Source organism: Herpailurus yagouaroundi, unplaced genomic scaffold, assembly GCF_014898765.1.
Source record: "Herpailurus yagouaroundi ecotype Mexico unplaced genomic scaffold, PumYag 197, whole genome shotgun sequence".
NCBI classification, from domain to species: domain Eukaryota; kingdom Metazoa; phylum Chordata; class Mammalia; order Carnivora; family Felidae; genus Herpailurus; species Herpailurus yagouaroundi.
In genome coordinates, this window is record NW_024412428.1 from 4,810,998 (window position 1) to 4,826,356 (window position 15,359).

General features: G+C 45.9%; 1 protein-coding gene and 1 long non-coding RNA gene across 12 annotated transcripts in view; one reads left to right on the top strand and one right to left on the bottom strand.

Moving 5' to 3' along the window:
- Window positions 1–1,804, bottom strand: part of LOC121012751 (uncharacterized) — a 3,895-nt gene extending 2,091 nt beyond the window's left edge. Inside the window, exons 1-2 of the long non-coding RNA XR_005782275.1 lie at window positions 1,025–1,804; window positions 792–917 (exon numbers count right to left, since the gene is read on the bottom strand). This is a non-coding gene — a long non-coding RNA (uncharacterized LOC121012751). The remainder of the gene's footprint in view (window positions 1–791; window positions 918–1,024) is intronic.
- Window positions 1–15,359, top strand: part of LOC121012749 (phospholipid-transporting ATPase IB) — a 651,500-nt gene that overhangs the window by 299,474 nt on the left and 336,667 nt on the right. For all 11 annotated transcript variants that reach the window (XM_040448061.1, XM_040448063.1, XM_040448066.1 and 8 more), the window contains one exon: window positions 12,200–12,372. In XM_040448061.1, the coding sequence (XP_040303995.1) occupies window positions 12,200–12,372 (173 nt within the window). The remainder of the gene's footprint in view (window positions 1–12,199; window positions 12,373–15,359) is intronic.

Sequence of the window (15,359 nt, forward strand, 5' to 3'; positions counted from 1 at the left end):
TTTTCTATATTTTATGTTTTTTCTAGGATATCATGTATATCGTGTATGTGTGTGTATAACTGTGTGTGTGTGTGCGTATATATTATTTATTTCCTTCTCAGAATAACTTTTCATCTCTTGTCTCAAGCATTTAGTACTAAGGCTTAGAAGCCCAAAAATGTGTACATGAAGAAAGAAGTTCTTATAGACACATTCACAGTTATTCCTTCCATCCAATATGCCATCTTATGCAAAAATTTCAGTACTACAGCTGACGCTTCATTTTTCCCTATAGAAATTCTAGCCATCTGGAAAATTGTGTGTGTGTGCGCGCGTGCGCGTGTGTGCGTGCACGCGTCAAAGGTGAGATCTCTACTGAAAGCAATTTCAGGAGCTTCAGGAAATCATTCCTCTGGACAGCTTTTGGGTTTTCAATCTGGGAATTTGCATGTTATCTCAGTTTTACTAGTTTAATTTTAGGGGCTGAACCTTCATCAACTAGGTCGAATAAAGAATCTGGAACCGTGCCTGGATTGGCAACGGCCCACAACAGCTGTGACGAGAATGTGGGCAGAGCCCCGGTGGGACCTCGACTTGTGTCCACTTAGAAACCAAAGAACACGGTGCTCATCGAGCTGGGAGCGTGGGGCCCCGGCCGGCAGGGCCAGGGGCATGGTGGGAGTGCTAACGGAGCTCTCTGTCTCCCCCCCGCCTCACCCCGTCACCATCAAGCTCTGGCCCGCCCTAGTGATTTTTGTTCCCACTTTCAATAGAGAAGTGGGTCACAGCAACCACAGCACATGCCCACTGACCAGTGATACTTGGCCTCCCAGTGTTGGGGCGACAGTAGGGACTGGGTGGCACCGTGGCCGGCGTGCATTTGTCGGGGATGGTTGGATGTTGCTTCGCAGGAACCACGGGTCTAGGCCTCCCGGAGACTGTAATTTTTCAAGAGACACCGGCTGTCAAAGCTCTCGTGGCTTTTAAATTTTGGATAAAAAAATTTTTTTGCCAAATGTGGGGTGAATACTTAACCTAAACTCACCGTGTTGGTTATGTTTCCTGGCCACGCAAATCAATCGTCAGGACCTTTTCTCCAGTTGGGCATAAACTGCTGTACTTCTGCCCGTAAGCCAGTCTCGGTCTCCTTGGCTGATGCCCTTGTCCGGCTTCCGATGGGGTCCTGCTTCTTGAGCCCCGCCGGACTTCGTTCGTGGCACATGAAACTCACGGCAGGTGTGAGGTGTCTATTTGCTCCATACCTGTTTCCTCACGAACGCGTAAGCGCCTTGAAGAGGGCTCTTGCAGTTCCGTGCGTGGCTGCGCCCTCACGTTTGGCGTCCCGCGGCCACTTGACGTGTGAGTGGTCTGCCGAGCTAATGTCTCCAGTGCTTTAACGAACTATGAGTAGAAGGCCCTTGTCCCCAGACGAGTGCAGTGATGTGCAGAAGGGACGGCAGGAGCAGAGAAGAGATGATTCACACCGGACAGTGAGCGATTGTTCTGGCCAGGGTCAGGAGTTCAGGAAGCAGCAAATATGCCCCCCAGAACGGGTGGCAAGCGTTTTCTCAGCACCTGCTGCATGCTGAGTGATTTGTTTGTTTGCTTTCTTCACCCAGAGGGAGTGGTAAGGAAACCGCCCAAACGGTTTCTTTTTCCAGTCTTCATCCGGCATTGATTGAGGGGTTACACGATCCACAAAGGACAAGCGGTGGCTGCCGGAAGTTCGCTCTGAGCTCCGCAGACTTCGGAGGGACTTCTGAGTAGCGGTGTCCCCAGAGAGCAGTGCGGGGTAGTCCAGGGCCAGAGAGGCTCCCTACTCCCCCCCCCCCGGGGCCCGCGCCCACCAGGCGGTGGGACCAGTACTTACAGGGAACGGTAGGTTGTTCTTGAGCCAAAGGGCCACCTGTCTGTACGCAAAGTCAAAATGAAGTATCTGCTGTCCCCCAGTCACAGACCCCTCCCCGCGTCCTCCCGCATCCGTTTCCCAGCCACTGGCCTCTTTTAGCAGGCCAGACAGACGCTGGCTACCCTCCCCATCTCCTCTCTTGCCCTCTGACCAGACACCACGCATCCTTCTCGTGAACTGCGTTTCCTGGTTTTGTCTCTGCGACCCCAGTCAGAGGTTAGACTCTTATCATCTGAAGGCTCCTTGCTGGTCCGCTTCCCGTCCCACTCCGTCATCTCTGCTGTCGATGGGTGAACATCTGAGTGTGGTATTTTTATACGTGGAAGCCGTTGCTTTGCATTTGGGTGTACAAATGGTTCCTTCTGTCCTCCCAGCCTCGCCACCCACCCCGGCACCTTCCCAGCTGTGCCTGTGGTTCCCCAGCCTTACAGGCCTGCGTCGGTACCCGCTGCCCGCAGTGGTCTTTGGCTGTCGTGTGCCATTGTCTCCTTCCTTTGCTCTGGGCCTCTCCACCCCTACAAACCTGTGCACATAACAAGCTCTTAATGGCTAAAGAGTGATGAAAGGTTTTTCTTTTTTTGTTCTATATTTCAATGTAAACTTCTGTCTCCGTGACCTTGAATCCTTGTCAGTCTGTGTAGACAAGAGAATGGTGAGGGGTGTTCCAGCCTGACTCCCGGCCTGCCCTCTCCCCCCACCCCCCAGTTTGTTAATGGATTCTGCACAACTGGGGAAGCCTTCTGGCCAGGCGTATGTGCTGAGAGTTCCTCCTTGCCCAGTCATCAGTGTGGTGATCTCCAGTGGAAATGGGACTTATGCTACACATTTTTGCTGACTTATTTGGTTTTATTTTAAAAATCCATATGTAATAAAATACACCACTGATTTCACCAACTGGCGAGTATCCCCTAGAAAGTATTCCCAGTTTTAAATGTGCTACCATTGTTCCACATAAACACGACATATTTTCCTAACATAGCAGGGGATTTGTATACAGCTGTTCTTTCCTCTCGCATAACTCTCTCTCTCCCCCCCGACTCCTGCTGATTCAAGGAAAATCGAAGAGGTCCCACTGGTAGGTGCTTTCCAGAACTTGTCTGAGGTGGCTCAGCCACAGCCGGGGCGCTGTGGGTGGTGGGCCAGTCTCAGTGTGTCGTCTTTTTGCTCCAGTAGGTCCTAGTGGTGAGCCAAAGATCACAGTGTCTTCGCGTGGCCAGAGCCTTCGTGATTCCCTGTTCGCTACCTCACACAGACCACAGCTGCCTCATGTGGATTTGGATTTTTTTTTTTTTTTATACTGTCATGTGCTGTTTGCATGAGTCACACACAGCCTGGGCACATTGTAATTCCTCTGAGAGTTAAGAAGACTTTAGGAGTAGTAAGTGTGGTGGCTGTACTATTGAAATACTAAAGTTAAACCTTTGAGTCCTTAAGGGCAGGAAATTAACTAGTTAAGATTATTATGTTCATTTTCCTACACGGCACCTGTAAGGGTTATTCAAAAAGTGAGCATATGGTCTTAAGGAATTGGGCAAACCGTAAGAGACTCTTGGGTACCGAGAACAAACTGAGGGTTGGTGGGGGTTGGGGGAGAGGGGAAAGTGGGTGATGGGCAGTGAGGGGGGCGCTTGTCGGCAGGAGCACTGGGTGTCATATGAAAACCGGTTTGACAATAAGTTATATAAAAAATTGGTCTTATTGTAAAGCAAGGGAGTAGCTCACAAATTGAAATGACTTTGTGCTACTTATTCTATGCTTTCTGTGATGACTTAGCAGATACCAGCATTCGTCACTTGAGCCAAACGTGGATCTTTGGGTTGCTGTCGGTACTTTGTCTTTCCGTGTAAGATGGCACTCTGTCTTCCTTTGCTAAAGTTTATGTGACATAATTAATCTCGCGGTTCATTTCAACTACTTTGCAAATTTTAATTGTCTGGAGATGATTTTCTGCAGTAGTTTCTTTTTAAATGTATAAACGTGATCACCATTGTGTTTGGTCCGGGCACTTGAAAATAACTCCCAAGTGTCGAGCAGATTTTAGAGATAGCTAAATAGGTGATAGCTATGAATACGCCGAAGGTTAAAAATTTAAATCCCCAAAGGTCAGAAAATTAATTAAGTTAAAGTGTTTGTGTTCATAGTAAAATTACTCCTGGTTAGTGTGATATTAACCGTGGCAGTGATTCATTCATTGTGTCTCTGAAGTCTCCGGTGACTCCCAGAGATCCAGTCTGGACAAACGTGTGACAAGCAATCGTTCATGGAATTATGGAGGGTCATTTTATACACAGCTGAATGATCACTGACAAATGCTGATTTTGCATTCTTCTTGCAGGAGGGTCACACTTTGAAATCATTTTCTTAGAGGAAAAGGGTTATCTACTTTAAGAAGAATTCCACATTTTAACAAATTGAAAAAAAAGGATTGGCAGTCCATATTCAAATAGCAATGCTTTTTAGAGCATATAAATTATTTTTGAGATCTCATTATATATGGCCATTCAAGAATATATTTGTTTAGCATGTAAGACGATTCCTGCTACTAAAATCAAAATACAGCTTTTTGAATAAAGTAAGCCTATTAGGTTTGCTATTTAATATCCTTTGTGATAATGAAAGTACATGTTTTCAGGGAATTCTTTAACCTGAATGATTTGAGCTCAGTCACAACTGTTAGTCAAACGGTCTTCCGATAAATAGCAGTGATTGTAGTCTTCAGACATTTTCTAGGCCCTGAAGGCTAAAAATAAGTGGACAATAAATGGTAAATGCCCCCCCCCTTTAAATAAATGGTACTTGTTCATTTACAGATGCTGCCAGTTTTCTGCCATATTCCCCACCTCCTGAGTCCCCCTTCTCACACTGTCTGGGATGCCTTTCCACGAAAATGTGGGTCTTCTAGAGACGAGAGATGTAAAAAGAAGAAATTGAAAAGTAGGATATCCCAGCTCTCCCGAAGAGGGGTTCTTGGGGCTTACCAGCCTGCACAAGAACGGCCCCTGTGTACTCCCTGAATTATTCCACTTTGCTTACTTGTGTGTCTTAAAATCCCCCCAGACAGAATTCGTTTAATTCATTAAGCATTAGGAAATAGTCAACACCATTAGTCATGAGGGAAATGCAAATGAAAACCACTAAATCTGACACTGCACGCCCACGAGAAGGGCTGAAATCGAAAAGACTGATGGTGCCCGTGTGGACAAGGATTGCGGGGAGCAGCCAGGGCGTGCACGTGGGCCTGGGAAGAAGGCGAAGTGCCTCAGCCGTGTCTTTTTAAGTCGGAAACAGCCCCTCCCGGTCTCTTTAAAGTTAGATGAACACTTGGGCGCCTGGGTGGCTCAGTCGGTTGAGTGTCCGACTTCGGCTCAAGTCCTATCTCGCAGTTCGTGAGTTCAAGCCCCGCATCGGGCTCTGTGCTGTTGGCTCAGAGCCTGGAGCCTGCTTCAGAGTCTGTGTGTGTCTCTCTCTCTGCCCCTTCTCTGCTCATGCTCTGTCTCTCTCTGTCTCTCAAAAATGAATAAATGTTAAAAAAAAAAAAATTAAAGTTGGATGAACACTTGCCCTGTGTGTCTGTGTAGGTGGTATGACAGAGTGGTTCCAATCTTAGGTGTCTACCCAGGAGAAGTAGGAGTACGTGTCCACACGAAGACTAAAATACTTACACTAGCATTATTTATGATCTCCTAAACCTGGAAGCAACCCAGATGTGTAATAATGGGTGAGTGAATTAAACAAAATGGGGCGTATTCATACAGTGGAATACGACTCAGAAACAGAAAGGAATTGATGAGTGCAGAAACACTGGACAGATCGCAAAGCCTTAGGCTAGATGAATAGGCCAGACAGAAGACACTGTGAACTCTGATTCTATTTATATGGCATCCACAAAAAGGCAAAACTATAGTGACAGAGTGGATTGAGGATTGCTAGGGAATGGGTTGGGGGTGGGGTGGGGGTGGGATTGCCTGCAGAATGGCAGGACGGAACGTTTTTAGGGCAATGGAAATGTTCTATGTGTTGGTTATGGACAGAGTCACATGACTGCGTACCTTTGCCGAAACTCCTTGAATTGTGCATTTAAAATGGGTCAACCTTGGGGCGCCTGGGTGGCGCAGTCGGTTAAGCCTCCGACTTCAGCCAGGTCACGATCTCACGGTCCGTGAGTTCGAGCCCCGCGTCGGGCTCTGGGCTGATGGCTCAGAGCCTGGAGCCTGTTTCCGATTCTGTGTCTCCCTCTCTCTCTGCCCCTCGCCCGTTCATGCTCTGTCTCTCTCTGTCCCAAAAATAAATAAACGTAGAAAAAAAAATTAAAAATAAAATAAAATAAAATAAAATGGGTCAACCTTACATTAATTATAGCTCAATGAAGTCGATTAACCAAAACAAAACCTCTGTAGAGGCTTGTCTGTTACTGTGAATTCAGTAAATTGAGTTGGTTTACTCTCCGAAGATAAAAAAAATTTTTTTGTCAGCAATAGAACATTTTGTGGGAGGTGGAGATGGCCAGTGTCGAGAAATGCTTGATGGGGGTGACAATAAGAGGTGACTTGAGGGTACCAGACAGGTACTTGGGTACATGGAGGCAAGAGGCCAAATTATCTCTTAAGAAGGTTTGCCCAGTGCCTGTGAAATAGCATCCTATCCTCCTTGAAATTATTAGCATTCTAGGAAATCCTTGAAACATTACACACTTAACAGAGATTCCTCTTACTTTTTAATGAACCTCGTTTAGAGGTATTCATAGATTAGAACAAAGCAACATCCAGAGCACAAAGGTATCAGCTCTCCAGGCATCAACAGCTGCCAGTAGGGGCCATGAGTCACTATCTTGTCTTCCCAGCCTTGACTTTCTTTCTTTGCCTGTCGTGGGTTTGCTGGGTTTGTGCTTTGTCTTTTAAGTGTTACAGACTTTCATATCCATTAGGATTTATAAATGCCAAAGTATTGTGCGTGTTAATGCTGTCAGGAAACAAGTGTGATTATATTGGAAGCGAAAATGATAGTAAAATAAAGGAAGTGGCAAGAATAAGAAGAATGCTGCTGTGGCTGGTCTGACAGTCGGGACAGTGGGAATGGGTGAAACAATGGTAGAATGCAGTGGCGAGAGAAGTCACATATGACAGCGGGCAAGAGACCAGAAAAATAGGCGGCTGGAATGGAAAAACAACAAAACCCTTTTGAACCCATGGTCTAGAGGATGAGCATCACCATTAGATACTCATTAGCCCGAGGTTAATCCAGGAGAAGGGAGTTTGTTCTCGAAGGCGTAGTATGATTTGGCTGAATTGCTGCTCGTGAAACTTGAACCATCCTGGCTTTCAGCATGGTCAGCTCTGAGCCCGTTGGAATTTGCAGAACATCAAAGGGGGGTCTGAGGCAGCTGCTGCTACCTCAGCGTCTAAGAAATTCCTCTCGACACTTGCCAAGCTCACGGAGGGAGAGGGTTACCTACCTTGACATTTTTCAGTGTTGCTGGAACGGTTTCATTTTGAGGAAAGATTCCTGCTCTCTGCAAATCGGTAGAAATGCATCCAGATTCTAGAAATCTTCATCTTTCTGGGTTGATTAAACCCAGAGTGATTAACCGGAGAGCTACCTTTCAGATCCCACCTGCGCATAAATTCAGATTGAACTTCAGCTGTACTTCAGATGAACCTGTGATCTGTGAGCAGACAACCATTTCCTGAGATCAAGGGTAGCACTGTCTATGGTGTTTATATAATTAAAAAAAAAAAAAACAAACCTGAAAATGGAAAGGCCAGCGTAGAGCTTACTGGTAAGAAATGCAGGGCTCCCAGTACAGCTCAACCAAGGGAGCGGTGAGTGTTTGGTGCACCTACAGGAACGGTCTGTAGTTGCACTCGCTCGCTTTTGGCTATAAACCGTGTGTGTTTTTAATTGCAAAGGAAAATAAAATTGTAGAACATGTATGAAAACCTGGAAATAGATTGTTTAATATTAATGCCTAAAAGGCAAATTCTAGCGAAGGGTTTTGGAATGTTCTGTATCTTTCTGGGAATGAAACTTCTAGTCCCTACTCCCCGTGCCCCTCATAACAGCTAAGTCCATTGTAACTTTCAGTAATTGGTTTTTTATTAAAATAAGAGACTGCAGTATAAAGTTTAGCGACTAGGCTAAATAGGCATTAACAGGCCCTGGGATCCAACCACAATTTGTAACATCGTTCCTTTGGGAAAATAGATTCTAAGTGCCCAATAACCGACTTACAAATAGACTTTTGAATCATAGTCCATTTGAGAATAAGGAACTGTTTGTGATAGTAATACCTTCGATTGGCTTGCTTGAGAACTGCACAGAAGGGACCTATATTCTGCCACACATGTGCAATGAACCCAACCAGTCTGGGTTTGATCAAAGATTATTGCTGAGTGGGCATTGGAAGGAACTGAAGTGGAGGCTGGAGACAAGTCAAGGGTGGAGTTGGGAGGATGGGGAGTTAGGAGAGGTTTTAGCGGGAGGGAAGGTTTTCAATCTCAAAGGCAAAGGTGCGATTCCGTGTAGATGAAGTGAGAGAACAGGACGGTTTGGACAGGAGCGGCGGTTAGGAGTAGAGAGCGTGGCAGGCAAAAGGAATAAGAAGGATCAACCAGAAGACAGCCTCTTAATTATAGAGAACAAGCTGAGGGTTACTGGAGGGGAGGGGCAGGGGGATGGGCTAAATTGGCGATGGGTATTAAGGAGGGCAGTTGTGATGAGCCCTGGGTGTTGTATGTAAATGATGAATCATTGGGTTCTACACCTGAAACTAATATTATACTGTACGTTGACTAACTGGAATTTAAATAAAAACTTGGAAAAAAGGGAAAGGAAAATGTACCAGGAGGGCCAAATGGCCCACATAGTAACAGCCATGTTTGGTTCAGTCTCTGCAAAGGGAAAACGTGACTGCTACGTTTCTACGGTTTGCAGTTCAACTCGGCCAAGGGGTCATCGTTCACTTCCACGGGCATCTCCTGCTCCAAGAGGCCTTGTCCTGCCTCCCCTCTCCCTGCCCCCGTATTAGCAGCCTTCTCTTCCACGTTCGGTACTAAGCGCGGATCTGTCCTACGGCTGCTATGTTAGGAGGAGGCTCATTCCAGGCAGTAAACGTGATGGCAGTTGTGTGCTCCGTCTGTGTGTTGCCTTGGTCACAGGCCACATCTTTTCGTATCCCAATCCATTATGCCAAGAGTAGTGCTGCATCACCGGTGGGCTCAAGGGGTCGTCTTTTGTCTTAGCTTGGTCTGCTGGCCCCAAAACTGGGTGGCTTAACCAACAGAAATCTATTCCTCATGGTTCTGAAGGCTGGGAAGTCTAAGATCAAGGTGCTGGCAGATCCATTGGCTCCAAGGACATTGGATCCAAGGGCTCTCCTCCGGGTTTGTGGAGCAGCTGTCTTCAGCTGTGTCCTCCCGTGGCTGGAGGGGGGAGAGTGGGCGGGGTAGAGAGAGAGAGAAAGGGAGAGAAGGAAGAGACTCCCTCGTCCCTTCTAGTAAGGGCACTGATCTCATTGGGAGTGCCTCCCCCTCGTGACCTAGTTACCTCCCAAAGGCCCCCACCTCCAAATAACCATCACATTGGGGATTAGAGTTTCAACATATGAGTTTTGGGGAGATACACACATTGAGTCCACAGCACTTTTCCCAGTTCGACTTGGAAACCTGTCAACTCAGTGTCCTCCATGTTTCCCCGGCCACCGTGGGCTGTGGCATACGAGGCTCTCAGGAAGAGGGGCCATGTGTGCGACTCTGTGTCCCTGCCTGCCACTGTTGAAACTCCAGCTCCCTTTCGGGTCCTTCCCTGTAACTGCTTGACTGATTGTGGGGGCAAGGGGAGGACTGTCTGTGTCTGAGGATCATGGTTTCCTCATTAACCGTATTTCTGCCATTCCCATTCCCAGTGCTTGGCACCCTCCCTGCTCATGCCCCAGAGCCTCTCACGCTCGCGGGCGGTCAGCTGCCAACCCTTAGGCTGAGGAAGAAGGCTCCAGTCTGTCTTTATGAGCAGGACAGAAATAACCCTAAGTGGAGAAAGTACCCTCCATAATCTTACCGCTGTCGCGTATCTCCATTTGTACTGTGCCCCCTTAAAACACAGCCACAGGCAGGGGTCTCCTCATCTCAGGGATTTGAATTCTTCAACCTTTTCCTCCATAAGTCCAGGGGGTGGGGTGGCAGCGAGGGTAAGTTTCACTGGGCTAGACGGTGCCTCCACGACAGTATTGGCACGTTGTCCGAGGACCAGTTCCATAGATCTTGCCTCGTCCCTTTCAGTAAGATATTTTCCAGGAGGTTTTTCTGTGCCCCCCGCATCGACCTCTGGCCAGCACCCTCTCCAGAATTGCCCAGACTTGTCTGAGTTTCCTGGTGAACACACCCAGGCCGCCACACCGGGATTTCCCTGAGTGGGTGGGATTTTCTTCTTTCCACCCAGATTCTAAAGGGCAGGCTGTTGGCACAGATAAGGTAAACGTAGACGTTTTGTCTGAGATTCAGAATTATGCAACTAATCAAGAGTTTAAAAAAAAATGTGTAAAGTTTCCTTTATTTTACTGAGAGTCAACTTTTATTCTTAGGGCACTGTTCTATCAATTATGCTTATGTCACTACGCTGACAAAGAAGGCGTTGTCAGCAGCAATGGCATTTATTCACTGCCCAAAATAGCCCAACTGTGTATCTTCCTAGATGTAGGGTAGTAACCAGAGGAAGAATGGGCTTCATTGAGTGCTTATTATCTGCCAAGCTCAGTGTTAAGCAGGTTGCCCTGATTAGCTCATTTGTTTATAACAAAAGTGCTGTGAGGTAAGTATTCTTAGCCCCATTTTTACACTTGAGAATTGTTGTTTAAAGAGGTTAAGTAACCCGCCCAGGGTCACAGAGGTAATAAGTGGAGAGCTGGGACCAGTCCCTGGGCCATCTGACTCCAGAACGGGGCTCTAGGCCACAATTATGCCTCAAATACATCTTTCTGATAAGTGTTGTTGGAAGTCTCTTACTGAGAATGAAAACTGAGCAGTAAGACAGTAGAACCTGTTTTCCACTTTGTGGTAGTAGCTGATGCTCAGTTTAACTAGCGGTGGAAAGATTCCTGTCCATTTGACATGTTTCTTGAAGACGGTAATTTATGTTATCATGTGGATAAATTATATGTAAATGTAGCTTAATAGCCAAAGGACAGTCGTCCAGACGATAATTTTAGCAGACTTTTGTGTTTCCCCGATTCATTTAAACCATATATTTTTGTGAGCCAGAGACTTTATTCTTCTGTTTGAAGCAGATATCCTACTCGTAGTCATAAATTCACTGGGAAGTCAGACATACTTTTTTTTTTTGAATCCAAAGAATGATTCTATGCTTTAATTCTATCTGATAAGAGACATCACACCAAGGTGCTTATTTAGGCTGGTACTAATATCTTAAAACGTATTATTTTAAAGTGTTTAATTTGATTAAATATTTTCTGGAACATGAAAAACATCAGTTTGTTTCTTCTTGTGACGACCCATGGGGAGAAATGGTTTAATCTGAAGATCTCAGCAGAGAAGAGAAATTAATCTTTTTTTTTTTATTTTTTTTATTTATTTTTTTTTTTTATTTATTTTTGGGACAGAGAGAGACAGAGTATGAATAGGGTAGGGGCAGAGAGACAGGGAGACACAGAATCAGAAACAGGCTCCAGGCTCCAAGCCATCAGCCCAGAGCCCGACGCGGAGCTTGAACTCACGGACCGCGAGATCGTGACCTAGCTGAAGTCGGACGCTTAACCGACTGCGCCACCCAGGCGCCCGAGAAATTAATCTTTTGTATTAATTTTATATCCCCTAATACTTTTTGGAGGCTTTAAAGATTATCTTATGCAAACTGAGAAATGTTTGCCATTTAAGTTTTAGCACCTTTATCTTTTGGAAATAATAAAAAAAAAAAAAAACACCACCACCCATTTGTTTGTATGGAGTCTCCTGTTCTAGAGGCACTGAGAAAACTCCATATGGAGTATAAAGGAGTGGGGAGAAAAACTGTCCTCAGAACCTTAGCAATTAAAATTCCAACGGAGAAGAATTTGGATGCCGTAGTTCAGCCTGGACTGTAACTAGAGTCGGTCATTTTAAATGTCAAATGCAAATATCGTTAAAGGGGATACGTTCATCCATACAACAGACCTAGCAGGCATTCCAGCGAATTCCAGACACACGCCACATCGGACTCTGTATGCGTTACGTTAGAATGGGTATGGCACTCTGTTTTTGATATATTAAACACCTAAAATTTGAAATACTAAACACATGCCCCCCCCCCCAACTCTCGTTTCAGGCAACAAGGGCTGCCATTACGCAGCATTGCACCGACCTTGGGAATCTGTTGGGCAAGGAGAACGATGTGGCCCTCATCATCGATGGCCACACCCTGAAGTACGCGCTGTCCTTTGAAGTCAGGAGAAGCTTCCTGGATTTGGCGCTTTCGTGCAAGGCGGTCATATGCTGCAGGTAAGCAGTTGCAGACTGTGCGGGGTTCACGTTCCAATGTGGCTGTAACCTGTGCTTTTATTAAAAAACAAAACAAAACAATGCGTGGAAATTCTAGGGGTAAAGTTTCATTTAAAAAGAAACACAAGCGAAATAGAGGTGCCTGGGTGGCTCAGTCCGTTAAGCATCCAACTCTGGATTTCTACTCAGGTCATGACGTCACAGTTTGTGAGTTAGGGCCCGAGTTGGGCTCTGTGTTGATGGTGTGGAGCCTACTTGGGATTCATTCTCTCTCTCTCTCTCTGTCTCTGCCCCTCCCCTGCTTGTACTCGTTCTCTCTCTCTCTCAAAATAAATAAAAACTTTACACAGATTAAAAAAAACCAAGCAAAATAAAAATACTAATTTAACCATCCATTCACAGATTTTGGGTAAGGCAATTAGTGGTTTTTACAGTTCTGTTTGTTATCTCCTGAAAACACAATAGAAGAGCTGGGGCCTCCAGTCTTACTCGCCCTGGGAGAGTAACTGGAATAAGTCTGCCCTGAGCAGGTGTGGCAAGGCCCTAGCTACTTGGTTCTTTGGTTCTGGATGTCTGGGCTCAATCTCCAAGACTCGAGGAATTTGGATGCCTCTTTTCTGACATACGGTAGGTATTTCTATTCAGTAAGGAGGTTTGGTGGGGGCCACGCTATACCAGCTTTTGTGTTTGGACCCAGCCAGATGACTTTGTTGTTGTCTTTTAAGCTTTCATGTGAATTCCAGTTAGTTGACACACAGTGCTGTATTAGCATTCAGGTGAGGGACTTGGTTGTTTTTTCAGGAAATCTGGGAAGGTTTCTGAGGGTGGGCGTTGCGACCTTCCGCGGGCTACTGGCCATGCGAGGTCCAATTCTGATAGAGATTTGAGGGTCAGGATTATAAAGAAAATACTAGAAAGATGAGCGGCACCACCTTGGTTGTGCAGCAGACGACTTGGGAGCTGAGAGGAGAGCTTTCCATCTCCGAAACTACTGTCCTTGGGCGGTGCCAAGGACAGTACATGGTTCAGTGCACCGTCCAAATCCTTGGATTAAGAACCTGATCTGTGCTTGCTCTTATATTTTAGGGTTACACATTTTTTGTACATTGTTTCCTTGGGTATTTTCTCAGAAATCAGTTATCAGGATGCTTTTAAATTCCTCACTGCACTGATGCTTCAAGAACGCCTCTTGTGGGTTCAAGCATCGTCCGTTCAGAATAATGGCTGTCGCAGTGACAGTGCTGTTTCTGCCTGACTAAAAGGCCCTAGTGACATCATCTGCCACACCTCTCTACCCAGGCCTCTCGTAACACTGCCTGTTTGGGATGGCCGGCAACTCTGGGGGACAGCTACAGGAAAGTCTCTCCCTTGCCTCTCCAACCTTGCTCCCCACTCTAGTGATTCTTGGGATTCTTCTTGGAGACCAAAAAATCTGTTGCCATTTTCCCATGAGTACACATACTCAGAGCCCTGAACCGTCTTCGGACGCTGATAGTTCTCGATCATTTCATCCTTCTCTCTTGAACCCTGTTCGTAATTTGGAACATGTCGTCAAAGGCCAAGGAGAGCCGGGGTGGCAGCCGGTGGAGCCTCCGTGGGGGAGAGGAATGTAGCTGTTGCGCTGTGGTTGTAGGATGTTCAAGGACCCCAGGGTGAGGAACAGGTTCAAATGTGTTTACAACAGTGAATAGGAGCTGCGTGTTACCTCCACGTCTGGAAGCTTGGCACAGTAAGAGGGACCCAGAATAGTGAGGAATGACTAAGCATCTGGACGTGAAAGGCCAGGCTTCCGAGTTGTATAACGGTCTCCCTTTCTCTCTCTCTCTCTTTTAAACAATTTTCTTTCTTTTTTTTTATTTTTTTGTTAACATTTATTTATTTTTGAGACAGAGAGAGATAGAGCATGAATGGGGGAGGGGCAGAGAGAGGGGGAGACACAGAATCGGAAGCAGGCTCCAGGCTCTGAGTCATCAGCCCAGAGCCTGACGCGGGGCTCGAACTCACGAACCGCGAGATCGTGACCTGAGCTGAAGTCGGACGCTCAACCGACTGAGCCACCCAGGCGCCCCTAAACAATTTTCTTGAGATACAATTCACCTTTAAAGTATATAGTTCAGTGTCTTTGAGGCTGCTCACGACGTGTTATAACCATGACCACAACCAATTTCAGACTATTTTTAGCCACCCCCGAAAGAAACCCTCTTTTCTCCTGTTAGTCAGTCCCCATCCTCCTCCACCCTCCCCCCCAGCCTCGCTCAGTGCTAAACTACCACGAATCTGCTTTCTTGTCTATACAGATTTGCCTATCTGGGACATTTCGTATGAATACAAGGACACGAGATGGGGTCTTCTTCTGATTTCTTGCGCTTAACGTAATGTTTTCAAGGTTCCTCCGTGTTGCAGAATATATCAATACGTCGTTCCTTTTCATAGCTGAATAACATTCCATTGCATAGATATACCACTGTTAGTCATCGATCTTGATTAGCACTTGGATTGTTTATACTTTTTGACCACTATGAGTAATGCTGCAATGGGGATTCATGTATACGTTTCGTATGGACATCTGTTTTCGTTTCTCAAGGAGCAGAAATGCTGTGTCAGCTCGTATGTCTATGTCTGATCTCTGGAAGAACCATCAGGCCGGTTTCCAAAGTGGCTACACCCTTTTACATTCTCACCAGCAATCTGTGACTGTGCCAGCTTGGCCATATCCATCTACTTGTTATGTGTCTTTTTCACTGTTAAGCCCAGTGGGGGTAGAGTGGTATCTCATAGTTTTGATTTGCATTTCCCTGATGGCTAATAGTAATTAATTATAAAATGTAGATAAAATAGAAAAATTGAAGTACTAAATTAATTGAAATATTAAAAATGAATAATGTTGAGCATCCTGGCATGTGCGTATCGGCCATGCCAATGTCTGTTCGAGTCCATTTTTAAGTTGGATTATTTGTCTTCTTGTTGAATTGCAAGAGTTCTTTATG